A 26184-nucleotide genomic window follows, 5' to 3' on the forward strand; every position below is an offset into this window, starting at 1 on the left:
ACTGAGGAAGTGGGGACACCCCCCTGCCACAGCTTTGCTGCCTTGTCTCCCAGCAGCGGAGTTTGCCCTTTTCTGCTGTCACATGGGGAGGGGGTGTGTTAACAGCAGCTTGAGGGAGCCGCCAGAGCAGGGCTGCAGCAGCCTCAGAAGCAGCACCACGAGCACAAGGCAGGGAGCTGTCCTCTCCCCCTCCCTGCTTCTCTGCACTTGTTCTTCCCAGCCTCAACTTTAACGGGGGAGTCAACGGATTTGCTTCTTGCCGGACGCAGTGACTATAAGCACCTGATTCCAAGCTGCAGGGAAGAATGCAGCTGGGAAACGAATAACGACAGAGAGGCTGTGGTCACTGTGACTTGACCGAGCTACAGGCGTGCCTGCTGGGCAGAGATCTCTTTGCACTCAGGAAAACCAAGATCAGCGACACTGGCTTGGCTCGCTGAGGAGGCGAAGCGACCGAGAGGAGCATGGGGCCCGGACCAGTTGCTCTGGGGGCAAGAAAGGCAGGTACGAGGCAAGGGGGGTGGCTGATGCCACTCTGGCTATGCTTGTGGACAGCAGGAGGCTGCCTGGGACAGGTGTATAAGCTCAGCCTGGCAGTGGACGAAGGCTTGCCGGCAGATACTCTGGTGGGGGACATCAGCGCCGGGCTTCAGCCAGGCCGGGCGCACCCGGGCGGCTTCTTTCTCTCCGAAGGAAGCGGCGAGTCAGCAGTGCTGGCGGATTTCCACGTGCAGACCGACACTGGCATCATCCGCACGGCCCGGCCGCTGGACCGCGAGCGCCGGGCGCACTACAGCTTCGTGGCGGCCACGCTGCAGGGCGAAATGGTGCAGGTGGAGATCACGGTGGCGGACGTGAACGACCACGCGCCTCGCTTCCCCCGCGCCTCGGTGTGCCTGGCCATCTCCGAGCTCAGCCCGCCCGGCAGCGTCTTCCGCCTGCCGGCAGCCCGCGACCCGGACGCCGGCAGCTTCGGCACTCAGGGCTACTCCTTGCTGCCGGGGGGGGAGGAGGAGGCCGGAGAAGAGGGGCCCTGGTTCCAGCTGCGCTACGGGGTCCCCCCCGACACGCTGGATTTGGCGCTCCTGCGAAGACTCGACCGGGAGCGAGCGGACACCTACCGGCTCGTGGTGGAGGCGTGGGACGGCGGGAGCCCCCGGCGCAGCGGCCGCCTGCGGGTGGAGATCCAGGTGCTGGACGAGAACGACAACGCGCCGGCCTTCGAGCAGAGCGAGTACCGCGCCCGCGTGCCGGAGGACGCCCCGGCTGGCAGCGCCGTGTGCCGCCTGCTGGCCACCGACCCGGACTTGGGCGTCAACGGCCAGGTCCGCTACAGCCTCAGCCGCCGCCAGGGCGACCCGTCGGCCGCCTCCTTCTTCGAGGTGGACGAGCGCACCGGCTTGCTCCGCCTGCTGCGGCCGCTGGACCGCGAGGCCCGCCCGCTCCACCGCCTGGCCGTGGAGGCCCGCGACGGCGGCGCCCAGCCCGAAGTGGCCACCGCGCTGGTCGCCGTCGAGGTGCTGGACGTGAACGACAACAGGCCGGCCATCCACCTGCTCTACCTCACCGAGGCCGGCGCCAGCGTCTCCGAGGGAGCCCGGCCCGGCGACTACGTGGCCCGCGTGTCCGTGTCGGACGCCGACGAAGCCGAGGGCGGCGTGGCGTTGAGCCTGCAGGGCGGCGACGGCGCCTTCTCCCTGCGGCCCTCGGGCGACGACGTCTTTTTCCTGTGCGTGGAGGGCGCCTTGGACAGGGAGAGCCGCGACGCTTACGAGCTCCGCCTGCTGGCCGTCGACTCGGGCTCCCCGCCCCTCTCCTCGCAGCGGGCCCTGCTGCTCCGCGTGGCCGACCTTAACGACCAGGCGCCCGCCTTCGCGCAACCTCACTACAGCGCCGCGGTCTCGGAAGCCGCCTCGCCTGGCACTCTGGTGCTCCGCCTCAGCGCCTCGGACGCCGACGAGGCCGACTCGCGCAACGCCCAAGTGCGCTACAGCCTGGCCCCCCAGCAGGCGCCGGCCGCGCTCTTCCGCCTCGACCCGCTCAGCGGCGTCCTCAGCGTGCGGGGAGGCCTCGACCACGAGCGCCAGGCCAGGCTGGAGCTGCTGGTGTGGGCCCGGGACTTGGGCGAGCCGCCTCTCTCCGCCTCGTGCCAGGTGAGCGTCAGCGTGGAGGATGCCAACGACAACGAGCCCGTCTTCCAGCAGCAGGTCTACAACGCCAGCGTGGCCGAGCACTCCAAGCCTGGCCTTTGTCTTTTGCAGGTAACTCGGGCAGGAAGAGGGGCGCTCTAGCAGAAACCCAGGCCTAACCTCGGCTCGCCGTGACCTGCCTGCCCCAACCTAACCCGATCTCCTCAGCTCTGGGAAGCTACACAGGGTCAGCTAGGGATGCCAGCCTCCCGTGGAATTACAGCTTATCTCCATACTACAGAGATCAGTTCCCCTGGAGAAAAACGGCTGCTTTGGAGAGTGCATTCTATGACCCTGAGGTCCCCGTCCTTCTCAGGACCCATCCCCATATCTCCAGAAGTTTCCCAAGCGGAATCTGGCAACTCCACTCCTCCCCCAAATCTCCGCAAGTAGCTTGGAGAGATCTGGCAACTGTAGGGTTGGCCATGGTTAGTAATTAGATTGGAGACCACCAAGGTAGTCCAATGCTATGCAGAGGCAGGCAATGGCAAACCACCTCCAAGCATCTTTTGTTTTGAAAACCCTACAGGGTTGCCATAACTCGTCTGCAAGTTGTCACCACCTTTCACTACCAACTTTGGCTCAGGAGGGCAGACAGGGTGGGTAGGCACCATACAGAAAGAACAATGCTCCCTATTTGAAATAGTAGGAATTTGAGGGGATACCGTTTTTTAAATATTTGTAGTGTGGTACTGTCACAAACATTCCTATAATTCTTCAATGAATTAAAATAATCACATGGCACCCCATGCACACAGGAAATGTAGCCCATCCTTATCCATGGCAGCCAGGCATGTACCATACCATTGCATAGCAGCTTTTTTGCTTGGCACTGCAGACCTGTATTTTGGATTGCATGCAGTCAGATGTGTGAAGCACAATCATGTGCGTGGCAGTAGATACACACAGTTGGCCAGTGTTGGCTGAGACACAACATACAACAATATAATGTAGCCACTAAGACTACATAAGCAGCTGAAATGGTGAAGCCACTAAAGGGTGAATCATTTTGAAATGCTGGGTTTTTGATGCATCATGGGTAGATTGTGAACTGGCACTTGACTACCGTACTTCTTGGGAACAATCCTTCCCCCCCCTCCCCCCAAGCGGTGAACTGTGTTGGTGGTGGAAAGTGCCGTCAACTCACATCTGTCTTATGGCAACCCAATAAGAGTTTTCAAGGCAAGAGGTGTTCAGAGATGGTTTGCCATTGTTCATCTCTGCATCATTCCTCTGGCCTTCCTTGGTAGTCTCCTAACCAGGACCAATCTTGCTTAGCTTTTGAGATCTAATGTAATCAGGCTAGTCTGGGCCATTGAGGTCAGGACTGTCAGCCACATTACCACAGGCTTATAGCATGTTGGAGTGTTTAAGTCACTGTCTTTCTGCACTCAGTCTGTATTCATCAATTTATTTACCTCAGTTGTTTTCCAGATGCCATCTTTGAGAATTTAAATGAGAAAAGGCAATTTATTATGTATACAGATTCTTTTAATAATGTTAGAGGAGGAAGGAAGAGAAGTGGAATACTTTCCAAGAACCAAAGTTTATATTGTGTTGCACATGTGATATTTACTTAGCCTTTTCTGTTGATGTTAGTTGTCTATGGCGATCCTGGAGGAAGAATTCATTTCTCCATATTTTTTCCCCACACAAATTTAGGGGAGGTAGCCATTTGTATTTTTTTTTTGGCATTTTAACTCTTTTACCATCTCTAAGCCTGTAATTATTTCCAAAACTATTTTTTCAAATGCAGTAGCATTTTACATGTCAGGCAATGTTCTCTCTAATTTCCCCCCCTGCTGAGTGGAGCAATTCGCATCCTAAGTGGAATATAACTGCTGGGCAGTGCAGGACCCTGTCAGCTCCAGATTGCTGCTGAGCGAGGCTTTCAGTTGGTCATGCACACAACTTAGAGGGAACATTGATGGCAGGATGCTGAAACTAAATTGTTTGAATATGAACAAGTACCCAAATAGTACACCTCTTCCTAATGCATGCCTCAGAAATTCTGTGGCCCTGCCTCTGCCTATTTTGTGTGTGTGTGTGTGTGTGTGTGCAGGGAGGTATCAGCCTATGGATAGATAGAATGTCTTGCATCCACAACCTCGTTTGACATTTACAATCCATATTGTTATGTCAGATAATAGAAATGTAAACAGGCCAGTAGGTAAGAAACTCTGCACAATTCCAGATTTTGAGGTAGGGCAAAGATGTCAGCTGTCACTTTCTGCCATCAGTCATATGTATAAACAAACTTCATGAAGTTTGGAAGATGACAAACTTTTATACAGCTGATTAAGGGATTTATTACTACGTTCTTTTTAATAGTGTTAGCAGCTTCAGTAGTATTGGAGCTCTTTGATCCTTCTCCAGAACAGCTGTCCAAATTGTGAATGGTGAGAAAGTAGATCACAGGGCACTTGATAAGTAACATCTAAAAACTGGATGGAGCAGGTATAGTTGATTGGATAGACTCCAGACAAGTGGAGTTATTACCACAGCAGAGAGTCTGGCCAGGAACGCACTTTAAAGGGAGTATTTAATCAGTGGAAGAAAGCTGCTGTTGTGTGTGAAAGGTCTGAGTAATTTCTGTGAGTGTAGCCATGCACTTGCTAGTTTTATGTAACTTGAGAGGTCCAGATATTTACCTGGTATGTACCAACAGATATGCAGCAATTCAGTTATTAAAGTTTGTAATTAGCCCTGGAGCTCTGGTGTGCTGCTCTCTTGCTATGTTAATTTTGAGTTTGCTTGATAGAATGCCTCATGCATATTCCAGTGCACTGCCTTGAAGCTAGCAGTTCTGGGTGAAAGGCAGACCTGAGAAATGGTCTGTTTAACCTTTTCATGCAAATATCTATGGAAAGGAGTTGCTGTGTGTGTTGCTCTTTATTGTTGGGAACTTTTTCTTTGCACTAAGTACCCACATTTACCATATTAATTTAAATCTTGCTTCTTGTCCTGTCCTCAGTGGATCTGGTGAACCAGAAAGAAAGTTTCCTTCTAGCATCTGAAAATTGTCAATATAACCTACTACTCTGCTAGGTAAAGACTGAAGCCAGAGCTCTTCACAACCTACAGTCTTTGTACTGAAGCGTCAGCTTCCTTGTCTGATGTATCACTTTTTTGTCCTGGGATCAGCCACGGACACCCTATATTATGTGACAGGAGAGAACAGCATATGACTTTGGTGCTGCATAGCTGCAGGGCTCCCCAACCATTTTGAACCTGCAGGCACCTTTGGGATTCTGACATAGCATAGTGGGCTCAGCCACAAAACAGCAGCCACAAAATGGTTGCTGCAGGAGGCAAAATCCAGCTACAAAATGATTGTCCCAGCATAACTTTAATCACACATCGAAGATCTTTATACTGTCGTAGCAGCTGTTGCTAAAGCAACATTTTAAAAATCTACATAGCCAATGAAACCTGCAGTAGGTAATCAGAAGCCTTTCTGGACAAAGCCCCACCTGGCCTTGCCCACTTTCTAAAAACACTTGGCAATGCCAGAAAATGTGTTGGCAGGACCCACGGTGCCCACAGGCTGTTGTGTTGTGAACCTCTGTTGTGAACCTCTGTTCATTAGTATACGTTTCCTATTTATACTGCGTGTTTCTTTGCTCTGTCCCTGAGATGTTTCTTCCTTGGTTTCCCTGAGCAATAAATAAATACTTATGGATCATGGCACTACTTATTTTGCATGACAGTGGCATTGCAGTAATGAATAAAATTGCAACATCAGGCAGAGCTCTGCAGAACATGATTTAATATACCCAGTTTGACAGCTCATTTGAATGAAATTAACTTTGTTAAAATCTGGCATGTTAGGAGTGCAGTCTCACGTATTTGGCATATAGCTGAAGCGAGAGCAACTGAAATAAAGAATGAGAGAAGCTGGAAATTCTCCTCTTGTGTGCTATTTGTTAGAGCAGTGTTTGTCTGCATCATATATCAATTAGACAAGAATCTCCTTATCTCAGTGTAGTGCAAGTTTCTTGTCTTTCTTGCAACATTTTGGTTCTTTGTGGTTACAGTAAATGTTGATAGTTTATGATTTTGAATTAATTGCCCTTGACCATTGTCTTTGATAAAGTAGTAGTTTCCCTTTCCACCCCTTGCCAATCATATTGGCTACACTGCTGATATCCCTGGCATTGTATGTGGGACTTTTCAGGAGAGTGTTAAAGTGGTCTGAGCTCTGTTTAGTAGACCAAATGCAGAAGATGGCTATACAGGATGAGCAGTCAGAACCCTGGGATTTAGTATGGGAAATGCCATAGGGCCTGTACTGCTTTATCTCCTATGGGAGATCCCATTACTGAGATCATTTGCAGCTTTGTAGCTGGGTGTCATCCATATGCTGATGACACCCAGCTGTATGTTATGTCAAATAAGCTAACAGATGCTGCTGTCTTGGTTCCGGACCAATGCTTGAATGCTTGGTCAAGTGGATAAGGGAAATAACCTGAATTCTAACAAAACAGAGGTGGTACTGGTCTAGGAGGATGGTGTGTTGTTGTCTTCTCTTGATCCAGTACAGCTTTCTTTGAAGGGTTGTTGGAGAAGCAAACTAATATGATGAAATCTTTCTGCTGAACATGACTTGGAAGCTTGTGGCTTACTTGTGGACCAATGGTCTAACCCATGTATTGAGGCTTCATTAATAAAGCATGCTCTGCATGGGGTTACACTTGAAGATAGTCTGGAAATGTGAACTGAAGCAAAATGCACCAGCCCTATTTTCTATCTGAGGCGGTTCTGTGGGAGCATATTACCCCCATTCTGAGATATCTCCAGTGAAGACAGGGAGAAAAGTGGTTTTTTTTTCCTCAAGAGGAGCAGGAGAAGCAGATAAGAAAAGGTCCTCATGCTGTTGTTTTCTCATCCATAGCGAAGGAGCATGCACATATCAACTTATCTTTTGCAGGCAACAGAGAAGCTGCTGCAGTAAATTTGAGGTAAAGGATAAGAAAGTCATTAATTATAGCCACACTGGAGGAAGGGCAGAGAATTACTTGGGTGGAGAGTGACTGGCCATTGCTGCGTGATCTTCCACCTCTCCGTGCTATAATGGGCTCGATAGTTCATTATTAATTATTGGTGCTTTCAGTGTTATAAAGATTTACTTGCTATGCAAATATGTAGGTAGTCTTATGACTGTATGGGACTGTTTCTGTCTAAGTAATAAGCTTTCTTTTGTTTGCTGCAAAATTTATTTTCCCCCCTGACTCTTAGATTGCCAAAATTATGCTACCAAAGTAGCACAGGATGCAGCAGCTTACAGTCCTCTCTTAATTACTGGGAGTATTTGCACATCCAAGTAAACCTGCTTATGATTGCTCCCTTGCATTTGTCAAGTCACTTAGTGTATTTACGTAACTTGCAGGAGAGTGCCCTTAGTGTTTGTAGCCTAAAGCGTTTTCGTTTTTAATTCCGTAAATATGTACAGTTTTATGTACTGCATAATTTATACATTATGTAATATGTGGTTAAAACAGTAAAATAAGTTTAAATTGTTTGGGAAGTAAGTAGTTCATATATTTCCAACCCTCTCCCTTTTCTGTTTTCCCCCTATGACTTTAAAATTTCTTGAAACTTTACAAGTCTAGTTCAACAGTTTACTTTTGTCACTTGGGACTTACATACCCAAACGGCTGCCTGTCCCTGCATGTACCCTCATGGTGATTCTGTTCCATCTGCCTGTGCTTTCTGTCTGTATCCCCTCTGTGGAGAAACGCCATCTGAGTTAATGTTGGTGCTTGGTTGGAGGGGAACATGAAACTACTAAAGCAGGCTTTGGGGCCTAGCCTTCCCTTCATCCCCCCCCCCTTCCAGAGTTAAACCAGCGCCTCTAGGGGGAAAGCCTCCTAGAGGGGCAGGAAGTTCTTTAGCCTTCCCCTCATTCCCTCCTCCCTTCTGGAGTTAAACCAGCAACTCTAGGGGGAAAGCCTCCTAGAGGGGCAGGAAGTTCTTTTGTTCTTTTTATTTGAGTTAGGCGGGAAAGGGGCAGTTCTCGGCTGGCGCTCAAGGAGAGAGGTTGCCAGTCTGTGGGCTCCTGCCTGTGGGATAGGCGGAGTGGCCCCCAGGCAGTAATTCACAAGGTAGGGCAAGTTTACACCAGGGACAAAAGGATGCGTTTAAATCCACCTTTTATTTGTCCTTTTTGTTGCTGTTCAGGTGCTGTGCTAAACTTTTACATGTAACTGTTTTTGTTTTTATTTTTTTCTTTCTCTTATTAAACATTTTTACTGTTTTGAATGCTGGCAGTCAAACTCTGTACCACATAGATCCCCAACCGCTTAGACCACGCTGCTTTATGAAGGGGGCCCTGGGGAAGGGGGAAGGCATGCAGTTGGATAAGGTGCCAGTCCTCCAGGGGTTCCCCGAAGAAGGGCTGTGGTCTCTGTGATACCCAAGTACAGGGTGGCAGAGGACCTTGAGGCCTGGCCTCATAGCTGGAGAGGGGGATTGGGAGTCCTGTTCCTCTCAATCTGAACCCCTAGACTGAGCAGGTGGTGGCAGCGAGCCCAAGTGGCCGGAGGAGAAATAGCTCCCTCCAGGAGTTGGCAACTCAATAGGGAGTTGACGGGACCGGGTCTGAAGGCAGAATCCGGCCGGTTCCGTCACACCCTCCCTTGCTAGGGTGAGATTAGCTGCTACCCAGGCAGAGCCCTTTGCAGTTGCTGTTCCCCTTCTTTGGAACAGGCTCCTAGAGGAGATAAGGAAGGATCCTAACTTGTTGGTGTCTCAGAAAGACTGCAAACCCAGACTAATTAGCAGGGCTTTGAGTCACCAGTTGAAACATATCAATGTTCTGTATTGTTGTCCATTCAATAATATGTTAGCTTTATTGGTTTAATTTTGTTTTAAATGTTGAGGATTTTAATTTTTTTTTGGGGGGGGGGGTTGCTTTGGGTTCCAGCAATGTTAGGAGAAAGCCAGGTCTAGAATGTTATTATTAAGGAAAACATTGTGAACATTGAATCTGTAGTTCTTTCAGTAGGTAAAACTGTGTTCTAGAACTGTTAATAGATTGCAGTATTTTTGAATATTGTTTTATGTGGTATTGAATATTACTTTAGAAAGCAACCAAACAATTTAGTTTTAAACAAAATTTCCCCACCTGCCTCTTTAATTGTGGTGTTCTCTGCAATCTGTTTAAGTCTTCACTTCAGAATTCCATTTCATAATATAGCAATATCTATATACCAACTCTATTATAGTGCTTGTGTCAGCATTTTTCTGGCAATCAGTTTTTAAAATGAGGCTAGTAATAAAACAGTTAAGTTTCTGTGGTCTGCCCTTGCTGGAAATTAGTTATGAGGAGAGAGTCATTTGGGTACAATTGAAATAAAGCTGTGGCTGTTCTATTTTCCATAATAATTTATACCACACCATCAATATTCCCTGTGCCTTACTGGATCACAAGCAAAAGACAGAGCGCTATGTCAAGAAGCTTACAGGCTAGTAGAATTATCTAGCTCTGTGGCAGGCCACTAGGCACGCAGAACAAATAGCGGACCAGGTAAGGATATTTCTCCCCATTTACATCAAAAGATATCCAGCTTTGTCAGTAGGACTTGGATGTGATCAGTGGGATCTTCACAAAGTTATATTTCCCAGTGTTTTTTAGAGGAAAGCTAGGACAGTATAATTGGTTTCAAACTGATTTAACTGTAAGTTGTTAGCATCCTTTGGTTGCACCAGAGGGAAAATAGAAAGATTTGCATGATGTTCAGTGGCAAAAAAATAGTGCACTTGTGAGGATGCTGGCATGCTGGCAAACAAAATGGAGGGAGAGATAAAGGTTGACCTTGTCAGATAAATTAAGAGCAAGTCAAGCCCTAGTGGTACTGCCAACCTCAGGGGCTCACTTGAGACCTGGCTATTGCCTTCAGGACACAGGAAGAAGTTATAGGCATGCCATACCCCCCCAGCTTCTCTCATGCCATCTGCCCCAGCATTGTTGCCAGCATTTCAGAGGTTCACCTCAGTTGCTTGGGTGAAAAATGGCCTTGTGTAGATAGCAAAATAGTCTAGCAAGCAGGTGTTTGGCATGCATTGTAGGGTTGCTTACCTAAATTCTTAAGATTTGGCTTATCAGTAATTAATTTTATTTATTTTCTTTTATCCCATCCTTTCTCCCCAGTGGGGACCCAAAGCAGTTTCCATTGTTCCCCTCACCTCAACTTTATCCTCAAAACAACCACATGAGGTAGGCTAGGCTTTGTGCCTGGTTCAAAGTCATCCAGCAAGCTTCCATTACAAGGGCCAAACTAGACATGACAACATCCTTGTTTTTCCCATGGATCACAATTGGACCCTTGCAGCATTTTTAAATGGTCCCCTGCCTTTATTGCTTTAAAACAGAAGTGCCCACCTACTAGCGGACATGAGGATGCTATCATGTCTAGTTTGGCCTACAGTGGGAATTCGAACCTGGGTCTCCAGATCCCAGTCTGACACTCCAAACACTACACCACACTGTTTTTTATGAGGAAATGTGTACATGGGGAGGGAAATAAATGAGTAGGAATCTCTCCTCCAAGATACTGTGAAGCCTTGGGCACCTTTATCCTTAATCCAGCCTGTGCATTGTTATGAAAAGCTTATGGATATATACGGTAGGAGAGATTCATGGGATATATGAAATATCTGGGCCACCCTTAGTAAAAATTCTATAGATTCTTTGAGTGTAGCATAACATATATGTGCAATAATATTTTATTGTATCTCTGGAATATTGGATTTAACTCTTGTCAGTACATTAAGAATATAGGAATAGAAATATATTTTTACTGCCTATTGGAGCCCCCCCCCTTCATTTCCCCAGTGTTTGAAAAATATGGAGTGTTGTAGACTTCTTTCTTTATTTCATCCCAGAATTCCACTGAATCAGTCTGGTGCCACAAAATCATTACACTCTATGTTAATAATGTTCATCTGATTAATCACAAAATACCTGTTCCTTGCAAATTCTGGTATAAATCCTCACCCGCAGAAGAAGCCATTGATTCCAGTGGGGGTGGGGGAAGTGCTCTGCTGATTGTTCATTCCACGCTGTGTTGCTTGATGCCCTAATTTACATTTTACTGAATTCCCTGGTCCATGACTTGAATTAAAGTTCAGTCAGTTGGCTGCGGCAATATGACCTTCACAGGTCATTTTGTTTTCTGCTTACAAGCCAATCTTTTCTTGTCACTGTATTCCTGATAAACATTCATTTTTGAAGTGGCAATGAGAAAACAGCCAAATATGTCTCATTAGCATATTTTTCCTGAGGTTGAAATGCCTTTCAGATTTAAATAAATATTCAATGCATATGCCGTTACCTTTTGTGGATTTTAAAATGTATTTATAAAGACTTTGTGTCCATTATTTCAGCTTAGGGATGCTTACACTTAGACTAGTAGTGGCTCCTAGACTTTTCAGGAATTTACCGTTGTGGAATTTCACCTGTGTAAATAGGGGCAATGCACATATTGTCTAGCTTTGGAAAGCATGAGCCCATACCCAGAAGCAATCTGGACTTCTGATTAAGTGTACCAGCACTAGAAAATGCATTATCCTGTTTGCACAAAATGGCGTTATTGGGAAGGTCGCAGGTAATATGAACTTTTTTTTTATGCATCAAGCATCAAGATGGTAACACCTGAAATAGTTGCCTAATGAAAGCAATTATTGATTAATCACATTTTTTTTGTTCCAGATATGTTTTCTAAGAAATACAGTGAATTTATAACAGAGCAACTGTGATACCATTATAACAGTGTACAATGTAACAATCAGTTTAAAAGGTAGCACACACCTGTCACTGATTTCTTGACCTGTAAACAAAACCTGTAAAGTAGTTTCATTTATAGGGATGTCCTAGAAAGGAGTCTTTGTAAGACATTTAGAAGCCACAAAAACTACTCAGAATATGTCTTTTCATTGGACATACTTAGAGTGTAAGTTTATGTGTTAATGCACACACAAGTTACATATTTAGGTTTAATATTACTTATTTCTAATAGTAATGTTGCCAAAGAGTGCTGGAGAGGCTAAATTGGACAAGTGCTATTCATATACTCTGATTCTGTACTGATCCACAGTTTGGCTGAGATTAGGTTTTTATCTTCCATGTGATGTCCTCTAATTGTCCTCTTTCCAGGTTATTTCTGTCTTCAGTCTCCTCCCAACTTGATTTACTACAGAACAAAGTGAGTCCACTGGCACTTTTAAGACCAACAAAGTTTTATTCTGGGAATAAACTTTCATGTGCATGCACACTTTATTGAAACAAATCACCTATTGGAATGTATCATAGGACACTTCAAGGAATTCTTTTTTTGTATGTTCTCTCATGGAGAGATGTTTTTTCTAGTGCTGCTGTTGTCTGAGATATCATTAGGAAAGATATTTGTTCTAGTGCTGCTACTGGCTGAGATTAGGTGGGCAGCAACAAGGAGTTTTCAGTAACATTCTGTACCCTCTTAATAGAACACCTTGCCTAAGAAAACTCACCAGGCTTGTATGCTTGTTCTTGTTCAGAAGGTGGTTAAGATCTTACTGTTTAGACTGTTTTATTGTTTTGAGTTTTTATCTTGGTTATATTACTTGATCTTGTCTTGAAAATATTTTTAATATTGACTTGAAAGTATTTTTTATATTGTAAGTTGCCTCAACAGTCCTTGCAATTTTAGTAGTCAGGAGACAACTTCCGTTCAATAGAATGAATGCCAGTTTGTTACTTTTCCACTCTAATGCTTGGTAATTCTCATGCTGCCCTTCCTGTCACTCTTCAGTCCCTTGTGGAATAGACTGATAAAATGACTTGGGAAGTTATCATTTGCATTTGTTAAAGTACTTCAACATTGTGACATGTTTCCTCTTCTGAATAACCTTTGAAATGTTATGAGACCGAGTCAAAAGGAGTGTGTTTATCCTGTGCTGGTAACTACCCATTCTAATGAAGCGTGCGGTGATATGACAGCTTTTGGATGAAGGCAGCTATAAAACATATTGTATGGTGCATGGATTTCAGTAATTGATTTAGTTCATTCTAAGAATCATAAACTCTGTGGTAGAATAGAGGCACTGCATAAGTACAACAAAAAAGCTACTAAAGCTGACCTAGTATGTAAGAAGGGGACTGGAAAAATATTTCGAATTCTGAGAAGCTAGTATCACACTTCTAGGGGTTCAGCTCTGGAGTCTTGACATCATTGCCTTTTTAACAATAATTTTTAGGTACTAATGTTACTGTTGTTGTTTTCCCCAGCCTGGGCAACAAGAAACCTGGAATTTTGCTAGGATTGTGCAGAAATGAGAGTGTTTAAATTTAAGTGGTCAGTCCAAGGATAGCAGTATGATAATGTGCAGGGTTGTATCTTGTGCAAGTATTTAATGACATATACCTTCTGAAAATGTCTTTAAACACTATTTTAAAAAGCTATTTTTTATAAAGCTGTACCGGATTAGATTCAAGAACTCCTCATATAATGGTAAAGAAACTAGATCCAACCCCTTTGTGTTTTGGGGAAAAGATGTAATTGCCTTCTATAATATCTTACTTTTTTATTTTGCTATGCATTTTTGGGTGTAGAACTTATATATGCAATGGGAATTTGTGGTGATGATATTGATGAAGCTTCTGGCTGAGCTGCTTGGCTGTGGTATGAGAGCTGGCAAATGAATCTCTTTCCAACTGTGGATGAATGATTCCCTTTCTAAGGATCTTGGCCAACACTGTTTGAGCTGGTCATACTTTTCAGAAAGGTAGGACAGTCAGAAGGGGCTAAGAAAGGCAGTTCAGGGAAAAAAAATGGAAAGCAGGATTTAGTGGCTTAGGAAGGCAGCATCCTGAGGGAAGGGTAGCCTTTGAAATGAACGGTGAGAATCAGGGTTGTAGACTTTCCATTTGGGGGGGGGAGGGGCTGGGCCAGAGGTATTTATATGCTAGGTTCTTAAAAGAACTGGGGGCCCAGTGATATCATAGGGAGGAGCCAGTGACATCACAGGGAGGGGGCTCCATTATCACTATCTATGAAGGTAGGGGCATGGAAATTTAGGGAGAGGCTTCCCAGAAATTTAGGGGGATTTGGGAACTCCTAGGAACACCCCTAACAATGCCCCTGGGCTGGGCCAAACTCAGGAATAGGGGTTATAGTGGTATCTCAGCCATCTTGGTGTAGTGGTTAAGTACACGGACTGTTATCTGGGAGAATCGGGTTTGATTCCCCACTCCACTTGAACCTGCTGGAATGGCCTTGGGTTAACCATAGCTCTGGCAGAGGTTGTCCTTGAAAGGGCAACTGCTGTGAGAGTCCCCTCAGCCCCACCCACCTCACAGGGTATGTGTTGTAGGGAAGGAAGATAAAGGAGATTGTGAGCCGCTCTGAGACTCTGAGATTTGGAATGGAGGGTGGGATATAAATCCAATATCATCTTCTCTTCCTTCTCCTGCTGTGTCCTATTTTTGAAATTCACTTTTAGAATAGTCACTTTAACATATATGCATATATACATACCATGTGCATAGGACAAACTAATGGTCACAAATATGATAGTAGGAAAGGCAACACAGAGTGGAATGACAGTCTGTGGAAGTAGCAGAAGCTCCAAGAACACATCTGCTACCTCCACAAGCTGTCATTCCACTCTGGGGCCTGTCACTCCAGTCCCTTAAGATTCCATTTGAAATGAGCAGTGCCTAGAGTAGTGTGGAAATCGGGTTCCATATTTCAGCTGTATAACTAATGAAGAATTGTTTTGAAATGTCTTGTATACCCGGGAAGGACATATTGGCTGTTGAAATTTCTCTGGGACATCCTCTGCCTTCTCTTTGGACTTTAGGAGGTCTTTTGGACACAATTATATGAAGGAAAACAGAGAAGTTGCCTATTGGATTCATTTTTACTATTGAAGAATGTTTCTTAAATTGTGATATTTATTTCTTACTACTTGTATCCAGTGTTCCCTCTAAGATGAGTTAGTGTGAGATAGCTCACAGTTTTTTAGCCTCTGGCTCACACATTTTGTCTTAGATCAGGAAAAATGGCCCCAAAGCAAACAAATTTATGCAGTAGCTCACAACTTTAATGTCAGTAGCTCACAAAATAGAATTTTTGCTCATGAGACTTTACAGCTTAGAGGGAGTATTGCTTGTATCTGAATTGTGACCACCAATTCTATTTCATTTTTTAAAAAAATTTTTTTTATTGTTATATATTCCAACACCAATCCACCTCTGTGAGAGTCCCAGGCCATAGATACATTATAATATTCCATAAATTTATAACTATTAACATTTCATCCAAATACAACTCCATCACTCTATTTAAACATCTTATCCATTCATTTTCTTATTAACCAACCAATCGTCTTAAATTGTTTAAACTTTTCCAAATATCTCACCATCTTCCTAAACCACCCCTCCTCCTGTTCCCTAACCTTTAATCCATTCATTCTTCGTATCTTTATCGTTAAATACTCCAAAATAATTATATAATTCATTTTATCCCTCCAGTGATTAATTGTCAATTCCTCAGCTTCTTTCCAATTCCTTGCTATCACTTGTCTTGCTGCTACTAACATCAAATTAATCCATTTACTATCCTCTTTTGATCTTAATCCCACACCATCCAAATTAATAATTGCCATTGCTTTAGATATACTTATTTTCCATCCCATAATCTTTGTCATCTCTATGCCAACCTGCAACCAGAATTTTTTCACTAAGGGACAGTCCCACCACATGTGACTGAAAGTTCCAATTTCTCCACATTTCCTCCAACAATTTTTACTCCCTGATTTAGAGATATAATACATCTTAATGGGTGTATAATACCATTTCTGTATCATCTTCAATCCCTGCTCCTGCACTAACCTAGATGTTGTAACAAAGGGAGGTAATCTAAACATCCTCTCCCAATCTTCATTTAAAATTTTATCTCCAATATCTGTTTCCCAATGTTCCTTCAAAAATTCTCTCGGGGGTTTCCCTGTACCTAATAAAATCTTATACAATTTTGAAACTATTTTTGACTTATCTTCGCTATACTCTTTCACCAAGTTTTCAAAGGGAGTATTAATTCTTTTACCAATATTTTTAAGTTCTTCCTCCTTCAGCAATGAGGAGATTTGACTTTTTAACAACCAAGAAATGAGGAATTGGGTTAAAGATATGGAGATTGGGATGATTAAGATTACTGATCATGCCCCTGTTTCAGCCTTTTTGCAAATAGGTCATTGTAATAGATCTTATAATTGGAAGTTTAATCCATGGTTAGTGGCAGATGAAGAAAGTAAGTGTAATATTAAAAATGCAATGGAAAGATATTTTGAGGATAATAGGAAATCAGATACTTCATTAACAATAATATGGGAAGCAATGAAAGCCACTATTAGAGGTGTGTGTATACAGAATTTGGTGAGATTGAAGAAAGGTAAAGATAGGAAAATTAAAGAAGTAGAAGAAGAAGTTAGAGTATTGGAGGAGAAATTTAGGAAATCTAAGAAGAAGGAGGATAAAGAACAAGTAGTTAGGAAAAGGGAAGAGTTGAATGTATTGGATGTTAATAGGACTACATTAAAATTATGGTATAACAGACAGAAGTATTATGAGTTTGAAGGGAAAGGAGGAAGAATTTTAGCAAATAAAATTAAGAATGTTCAGGTTAGGAAAAATATTAAGGCAATCAGGAACGATATAGGGTTTTTGGAAACTGAACCTAAAATGATACTGGAGAATTTTATAGAATTTTATAATAAATTGTACGCAAACAAAGGGATTAAAAAGGAAGATATAGAAAAATTCTGTGAGGGGTTGGAATTTTTAGAATTAAGTGAAGATAGTAGGAAAGAATTAGATAAGGATATAACGGAAGAAGAAGTTAAGGTGGCTATAGATTCTATGAATATGCAATCTGCACCTGGACTGGATGGTTTTAATGCGGTATTTTATAAGCATTTTAAGGATATATTGGTGCCTCATGTGACTGAATTGTTTCAAGGAATTTTGGATGGATCTCCTACACCGCCTACATGGTTGGAGTCGAGATTGGTGTTAATTCCGAAACCTGGGAAAGATCAGACTTTAAGGGATTCTTATAGGCCAATTTCAATTACCAATATGGATTATCGAATATTTGCAAAGGTTATGGCAATGAGATTTAAAAAATGTATAGCGCAATTGATAGGGAAAGAGCAATTTGGGTTTATGCCTCAAAAGTATTTAGTAGAGGCAGTTAGGAAGGCAGTTAGGAAGGTAAAAATAAGGATTTGCCGCTTACGCTTTTGGCGTTGGATATTTATAAGGCCTTTGATTCTGTGGATTGGACATACATGAAGTTCATATTTCAAAAGTATAGGATTGGGGAGAAATTTCAAAATATGATTGAGGCAATATATTCTAAATCTAAGGCGTTGATAGGAGTTGGTGGATCAGTAGAGGGTTATGTTCAGGTAATGAGTGGTACGAAGCAGGGATGCCCTTTATCCCCTATGTTATTTATTTTAGCATTGGAACCGTTAGTGAATAAATTAAAAAAGGACAAAAGAATTATAGGCTTTGAAGTTCCAGGGAAAGGGAAAATAGATGGGAATCTCTTAACAATGTATGCAGATGACATGATGGTGACAATTAAGGATGTGGAGCCCGCAGTGGCACCTTTAAAAAAGATACTACAGGAATTTGAGGAAGTGTCAGGGTTAAAAGGGAATTTTTAAAAATCTTTGATGATGTGTGTTAATGTAAAACCAGGGTTACAATTAGCAGCTTCAAAAATTTTGGGTATTCCCATAGCAAATAAAATGGTGAAATATTTAGGGGTTAATATTCCTAGGAATATTAAAAAAATATTTGAGTATAATTATAAAAGAATCTGGAGTGGAATTCAAGTTAAAATGAGAGACTGGAGGAAGAGGAAAGAGTCAATTAGTACAAGGAATGCTATGGTTAAAATGTTTCTAGTTCCTAGGTTGACTTATTTATTTTATGTATTGCCTTGGCATATACCAGAATACGTACTGAAGAGATGGCAAGGAGATATAGATAGATTTGTTTTTGCATCAAAGAAACCAAGGACAGCTAATAGGTATAGATATTATGGTATTAAAGATGGGGGATGGGGGATTCCCAATATAATTTACTATTATGATGCATATCAATTAAGGCACTTAATGATTTGGTTGGAGGGAGAATTAGGAGAAGAGCTGAACGGGATAGAAAAGGAAAATTTAGAGGTAGTAGGAGGAAAGGAAAGTTTATTTGAGAGAACGAAAAGGAGGAAGAAGATAGGTGATAAATTATCAACCTTTATGGGGCCCAGTAGGGTATGGGGGAAGTGGAAAAAAGAACTCGCTCCGGAGATATCATCTATTACTAAAATGTGGTATTATGATAAATTTGCTCCATTAAGGGGATCGCTGTCAAAGGAAGTAGGAGATAAACTGAAGAGGATTACGATTCGAGAATTGAAAGAGGTTTGGGGTACTGATGGGGTGAAGAAAGAGGAGTATAATATTTTGAATAATACCAATTCTATTTCATTATCTGTATTTACTATGATTATATTTCAGAGGACTGATGTCTACTGGTACTTGTGAATTTTGAGCATTTTTTGATAGTCTACCATTGTGGTTTTTTTTTTTGCACATTTTACATGCTTGGAGTCCTTATTGTTTGGCCAAGGCCAAGTGTTAGCATGGCCAAGATGAGGAGAAAGGGATCCATTTTTGCAGGACAATCCTTGCAAAGAGGGAAAGCAGAACAATGCTGGATTATCAATTTCATCTGCTACAGGCTAACCTGGGATATCTTCCAGAGGCACAGAAGGCGCACACACAGAAGGGAGTGTAGGGGTTCATGGGTTTCACAGTACCTTGGAGACTGTCCCCACCTGCAAGTGACTGGATTGTTCTGGAGAGCAAAGAAGGAGAATCTACATTGCTACTGGAAACTGCTGCACCAGCTTCCTCTGGAGGGTGCAGGTTTAACAAATCTCATATTTGTGTTCCTCCTTCCTGACGGAGGAATGTGGTTAAGCTAGCAGCAGGTACCATATGCAGACAGGCGAAGAATCAGTTGTCCCTTTTTTACTCTTCAGACAAAATCTCTATGCCCAGATAACCATTGTTTTGGTTTTCATTTAGAAGTAATGCAAGTTAGTTCTTTGACCTTCCACAGATTACTTTGCAGAATCAGCATATGATCCCCTGTTGGCTTCAGTGACCCTGCTGTTCGTCTGTAGTGGGAGTTCCTCTAAGAACTATTGCATTTTTAAAATCTTCCACCTTTCAGCTGTTTTTTTTTTTCATTTTTCAGAGTATGTCAAGATGGGCCTTCATATCTTTCATTGGGACAAGATGTCCTTGGAGCAGCCCTACATTACTACAAGATTAATTTTGTTTTTGTTGATCTAAGTCTTCTTTCTTCTGTTTTTGTTGTCTTAAACTTTGCATCAGTTGAAGGAATGGCATGTGACAGACTTTAAAAGGATGCTGCATCTTTTCCTCAGGAACCTGAGATACCCATATGTCATATCATTGCAGCTGTGACAGAAAGGTCCTACATTAGTAATTCAGACGAAATAGGTCAGCCATTCCCACCCAGCATGGGAGTTACTGCTGTTGGGCATCCCATCCTAAGATGTACTGCCCCTGAGCTTGAGAAAGGAGCATTTGACTTACCATTGAAGGTTTCTTCTACTCTGAGGAAAGAAGAGAATATTCTTTTATCCTAATTAAGTCTGAGTAGATAATACTGACTAATGGACCAAGGACCTGATTCAGTATATGGCAGCATCACATTCTTCATAGAAGGAAAGAGACCTTGGGGTCATAGTGGACAGTTCAATTAAAATGTCAACATGATTTGTTGTATTTGTGAAAAAGTAAACTGTATGATGGGAATTATTAGGAAAAACATGGAAAATAAAACAGGCAATATTGTATTGCCCTTGTCTATGTTGTGGCCTCATCTGAAATATAGTTTGTGGTTCTGGATGTCATATCTCAAAAAGGATATTGTGAAGCTGGAAAAAGTACAGATGAGGGTAACCAAGATGATTAAGGGGTTGGAGCACCTTTTCTATAAGGAAAGTCTGAAGAATCTGGAATATTTCATTTTAGAAAAGAGACAACTAAGGGAGGGCACGATAGAGGTTTTTAAAATTATGCACGGGGCAGAGAGAATGGATACTGGAACTCAGGTGCATCCATTTATGTTAACTGGCAGTAGATTCAAGATGGACAAAAGGAAGTACTATTTTCTCAACATGTGGAGTGATTCTTTCTTATGATCATAGGTGTAGATGGCTTTATTGAATAATGAGACTGTTGTCTATTTTTAATGTACTATAAGAAGTGTAATTTAACTATTGAAGGAGGAAGAGCTTGAAGTTACCTTCCAATTGGAAGTTCTTAGAATTATTGGAGTGTGTAAGTAATGTAACAAGGCAGAGATTTTGTGGAAAGCTCCATTGGAGAAAGGAATGTAGAATGGTCCTTTGCTGGAAGAAACTTCGAAGCAGGATATGAAGCTGGCCTCCTGTACCATTGGAACTCTACTACTGAAACTGAATTATTATGGACTTAGATTTGTGTTGAGAATGTTCCATTTTGAAATGTACAAGTGTTATTATTGGTTTTACCTATAAAGTTGTTATTGTAGTGCATTATAATTGTAGTAATTGTGTCACTATAACCTTTGTAGGTTGTTTACTGGTTACAGTCTGAATTTGGTCTGATGTGTGTGGGAACTGAACATAGAACTCATACCTGACTGCTAGGCAGGATATAGAGTAGGCTTCCTGAACCCATCCAGGGCACTCCATGGAGTATAAATAGGGCATCTTTAGGACAACTTCTTCTTGCATCTTCGTGCTTCTTGCATCTTCTGCATATGCAATAGTAGTACCAGTTTACACTGCAGGGTTGTTGCAAGGATTGGAGAGCAGATGTATGACATTTGAAATTTGCTATTTTAATATCGTTAGTATTTATTCACCCCACCTTTTCCCCCAAGAGGGCTTACACAATTCCTCCTTTTTATCCTTACAACAAGCCTGTGAGGTGGGTTAGGCCGGACACGTCTGTCTTTCCATGGTCACTCAGCAGGTCACCAAGGCAGTCAAGATTCAATTTGTGTATCCTTCATTTGACACTATGATTCCACTAATGCATTATTATGGGTTTAAAAAACATATACTGCTTTTTAAAAAAAAGTCATGTGCAGGGAACACGTGAACGCTAATTGCTATTATTGATTACCTAGAATGTGAAAATCATAGTTTTCAGGGTACTGAAATCCAGTGTTTTACTCACTTATTCCATGAAGTCAATTTCCCCATTTTTTAAATTTCATATTATATAATTTGAGATTTGCATTATACCCACTTGCGTATATAAATACTATCTGTATAGTCACCATAACAGTTTGTAGTGATGAACTGGTGTTTACTATTGTTGGCTAATCTCAGCCTAAGCACTGGTATCATCTCCCCGCCCCCAATATTAAACTAAAATCCTAAAATAATAAACTAGAGTTAAGGTAATTTTTTGTTATTTCATTGAAATATACTTGGTGGAAAAAATTAAAAACATAAAATGAAATCTGACATTATTTGTTACTCCTGTCACACTTTTCAGAGAACAAAATGCTTTTTAGTTTTATTAGACATTCAGAGCTTTTAAATGACAGGACAGAACCATACAGTAATTCACAAGATATTTTTTTTACCATGGAAACAAAGTTGATAACACTTGAATTTTAGAAGCAGGTGCCTAAGATGATCTTTTCAATGTCAATTGAATATTTTGCTGACTATGTGGCTTTTCATGTGTGGTTGGAAAATACATTTCGAAGAGAAGTGAGAAGGAAAAGGAGCTTATAAAGTGAATAAGAGGAAGTATAACCAGTGATGAATCCTCTGTAGTTAACAATGGGAAAAAGCCAAACATCTGGAATGACTGGAATCTTGTAGCCTGTCAAATTCCTAATTGACACTGATAGTATTTAAAGGCACAGGATCACAAAGGCTTTGCTTAGAGGCAGTAGCAATCGGGAAACAGCTATGAGCATTGGAGTCCTTCCCAGGGCCATCTAAGTAGCAAGTAGTTCAAATACAGAAGCAGACAGGCTGAGCAAGGTTTATCAGACCAACAACAAATGTTATATCTAGCACAGGTACAGCAAAGTGATTTTTGACACATAGGGGTATCCTCAGGTGAACCTGTTTGCCATGGCCGAGTCCAAAAATGCACCAGTTTTCTGTTCCCTAGTAGGCAGCAACCTGACTTCCCTGGGGGATGCATTCCAGATCCCTTGGTTAGGCACACTTTTATGCATTTTCTTCCTTCCGTTTCCTAAGTGAAGTTATAGGGAAGATGGTGGCCAAGTGGATGGATGGCATCCTAATAGCTCCCTTCTGGTTCCATCATATCTTGTTCTGAGAGCTATTACACTAAGCGGGTGCAGACTACAAACTGTTCTCTCCCACCCCAGATCAGATGCACAATCCATTGCTGCACCGTGATATAACACAGCTGCAGGATTTGGCCTTAGAGCGCGTCTTTCAGGGAGTAAGAGATCATTCTTCAGGCCTGTAAACTGCCCCTCCCTGCAATATTAAACCTGCAATCCTAAAATAATAATAAAGGTGCTGACCAATGTTTTCCCCTACAGACTGTATTATCCATCAGTGGTTGTTGCCTTTGGTATTGACCAGACCAATGAAATCACCCTTTGAGCCTCAAGCCTCCTGCTCCTTAGCTTTAGTCTCAATAAAGGTAGCATTCTTAGTGGCCATTTCATCAGCCAGAAGAGTGAGAGACCCACCCCACCTCATCTGGTGAGTAGCTTGCTAATGGTCCCAAATGTGGGGTGCATGAGAAGATGGAAGATGAAAACAGAATTGCACTTACCTGTAACTCTTGTTCATTTATGTCTTCTGTGTTGACATACATTCCCTCCCTCTTACCCCACCATGAGCTCTCACAGGGCTTGTTGTGCCATAGAAAGGGGAGCTGACGGCTCAGCTGGAACTGAAGGAAGGGAGGTTCCTGCCTGCAGAGAACATGGTGCATTGGGTGGGAATCCTGTGCATGAGCCGACTCCAAAAAGGGGCTGGGTGCCCCTTCTTTGAGTCTTTTAGCTAGAAAGAAAATATCTGTGGTGAGCCTGTGCAGGCGCCGTTTCAATGTGTGTTTGTAAAGATGTCAATGAACAACAGTTACAGGTAAATGCAACTCTGTTTTCTTACTTTGTGAATGATGTGTTTTAATTTAGTACAGATAAGCATTGTATAACTTGTGAATAGTTATCTTAGGACTGCTTCATGAATAACACTTTTAAACTACATCTTCCCAACATATACCTGCATATACTGAATGAAGTTTGAGTCCAGTGGCACTTTTAAGGCCAGAATAAAACTTTGTTGATCTCAAAGGTGCCACTGAACTCAAACTTTGTTCTTCTGCTTCAGATCAACACAACTGCCCAGTGCCCACCTGAAAATATCTGCATATACTGGTTATATGAGAAAGTTGCATGTGTTCTCTGTGGTCTCATGTATTTGGGGCAGCATGTTGAAATGGTACAATTGCACTTTTATTGTGACTGGCATGTTGTTGTTGTACAGTTTTACATACATGAACAGGAAATGTAATCTTCATAGTCTGAGTTTATGGGAAGTAGAACCATTTTATTTCCTCAGTTAGAAAGAACAGCCTGCTTTCTTCAAGGCGATAACGAGGGATGGGCATGGACTGGGAAAATGGTGGTTCATGGTTTATGAACCTCCACAAACTTTTTGGTTTGCTGAACTGGTTTGTGGTTTATTAGTTTTGTAACTGAGTATCCAAAATATGCTCCTGGGTACCCTTTCCAATATCCAGTAGTTTGCTTCTCCCAATTTGCTGCCACTGGGAGCAAACTATTCCCCTTTTTGCCATCTACCCCCTGGATTAGCACCTTTTCAGGGTGTTGGAGTCCCTATTCTTTCACTGCTCACATTTTCTGGCCCTTTGCCAGCACTGGCAGGAACCCTGCAACCACTGTTAAATTCACTAAATCCCCTTTTCCTTGTTCCATTGCATCAAATCCCACCTTCTCAGCATGATGGGGTGTGAACTGAGTATCTAAAAGATGCTCCAGGGCCCCCTCTCCAATATCCAGGGGTCTGCTTCCTGGCTCCCCCTTCACTACTGTTGCAAGCAAGCCTCACCTTTTCTCCTCTCCCAGCAAAAACACCATCCCAGGGTGCTGGAGTCCCTGCTCTTTCACTGCTTTCGTCTTCCGGCCTTCCTCTACCACCTCCAAGGGTCAACCAGCAGGCATAATCTCCACAACGCCATCAAATCCACCGTACTCCCTTTTCCTTGTTGACAGTTTCTTTCCCCTGTGTCAAGCTCCCCATTCTTTCCTTGCAGAAACTGCCATGGCTCTTGCAAGTGAACTCAGAAGATGAGCTCATTGGAGAGTGACACCACTGTGGTGGTATGACCCATTGTTGCCGCACCAGCATGGCCCACAAACTGAATTGAATGAATAAAAAACCAGGCCAGTTTGTGGGTGATTTGCATACAATGTAATTGTCCAAATCATGCTTTGCAATCCAATGAACTGGCATAGTTCATCATGAAATTCAGTTCATAATTTGGTTCATGCTCATCGCTAGTGATAATAAGCTGTTGGCATTCCCCATGGTGCAGAGTGGTAAAGCTGCAGTACTGCAGTCCAAGCTCTCTGCTCACGACCTGAGTTTGATCCCGACGGAAGCTGGGTTAAGGGTAGCCGGCTCAAAGTTGACTCAGCCTTCCATCCTTCCAAGGTCGGTAAAATGAATACCCAGCTTGCTGGGGGGGAAGTGTAGATGACTGGGGAAGGCAGTGGCAAACCACACTGCAAAAAGTCTGCTGTGAAAATGTCGTGATGGGATGTCACCCCAGAGTTGGAAATGACTGGTGCTTGCACCTTTACCTTTTTATTCCCCATGGAGAGAATGATGAATTGTATTGCCTGTAAGTAATGCAGAATATATTGTAATGGTTAGTAGCATCACAAAGTTTTTATGTTCTCAGGGTCTGTTTGTTTGTTTATTAAGCTTCTAGCCCTTCCTCCCCCACAAGCAGGCTCAGGGTGGGTTACAAAAAAACATAGATATACAATCCAGTTTATAGAACTTCTCAACCAAACATTAAACAACAGTAAAAAACCCTCAATAAATAACAGTCTCATCAGTAACATCAATAAACAAACAATACTAACAGTTGATGGCATTGTCCAACTTGCAAATGAAGGAGTACTTAGCCTTGCAACTTCGTCTTTTTAAACTTTCATGTTATTCTTGTATACTGACTTCAAATTGGGCCTCTTCTTTGCTTGGCCATCCAAGTGTTCTCTGACTTTTTGTCTGTTGGGAACTTTGCCATGTAAACATTGTAGATCGTAAAAATGTTGAAGTCCTTTGTTCTCGCTGTAAGACAGACAGATATTGGTGCAACTCTGGACTAAATTAAGACCACAAGTTTTGAAAACAACTTCCTCTTAAGAAACAGTTTTGTGTGTGTGTGTTTTAAAATTTGATTCCTATCAGAGCTTCTCATTTTAAAAATGGCTGAGGACGTGCAGTCGTGGATTTTCTTGTCTCTTCTGTTTCCTCCCTTTGGGCCAAGCAAAACATTTTAAAAATGTAAACCAGACTATGCTCATTCTTAAAATTTCTGCTGCCTACACAGCAAACTTCTTACATAAAGGTCAGGACATTTTTAGACCTAAGTTGCTTCTCTTTGAAGTTTGGCTTATTTTAAGCATGAAACCGTTAATAGTATCACAACTACTTTTTATATTCATAACGAGCAAATATATGAGTTTCCAGCCTTGACAGATGTATTAGTATCCTGCAGTGACCTTGGAGGTGCTTCAAGTGTGATTTCCTTCCTTCTTACAGAGAATTGGATTGTCATGCTTGTGTCTGCTCCATTTCCAGTGCTGGTATTTACATCTGGC

The 26184-nt window shown here is 42.6% G+C and overlaps 1 protein-coding gene across 1 annotated transcript in view; it reads left to right on the forward strand.

Moving 5' to 3' along the window:
- The first annotated feature begins 512 nt into the window (after positions 1 to 512).
- The window catches only part of DCHS2 (dachsous cadherin-related 2), a 181204-nt gene continuing 155532 nt past the window's right edge, over positions 513 to 26184 (forward strand). The window contains exon 1 of the mRNA XM_060246623.1: positions 513 to 2261. Within this exon, the coding sequence (XP_060102606.1) occupies positions 528 to 2261 (1734 nt within the window). The 5' untranslated portion in view covers positions 513 to 527. The remainder of the gene's footprint in view (positions 2262 to 26184) is intronic.

Source organism: Heteronotia binoei, chromosome 9 (genome assembly GCF_032191835.1).
Source record: "Heteronotia binoei isolate CCM8104 ecotype False Entrance Well chromosome 9, APGP_CSIRO_Hbin_v1, whole genome shotgun sequence".
Classification (NCBI taxonomy): Eukaryota; Metazoa; Chordata; class Lepidosauria; order Squamata; family Gekkonidae; genus Heteronotia; species Heteronotia binoei.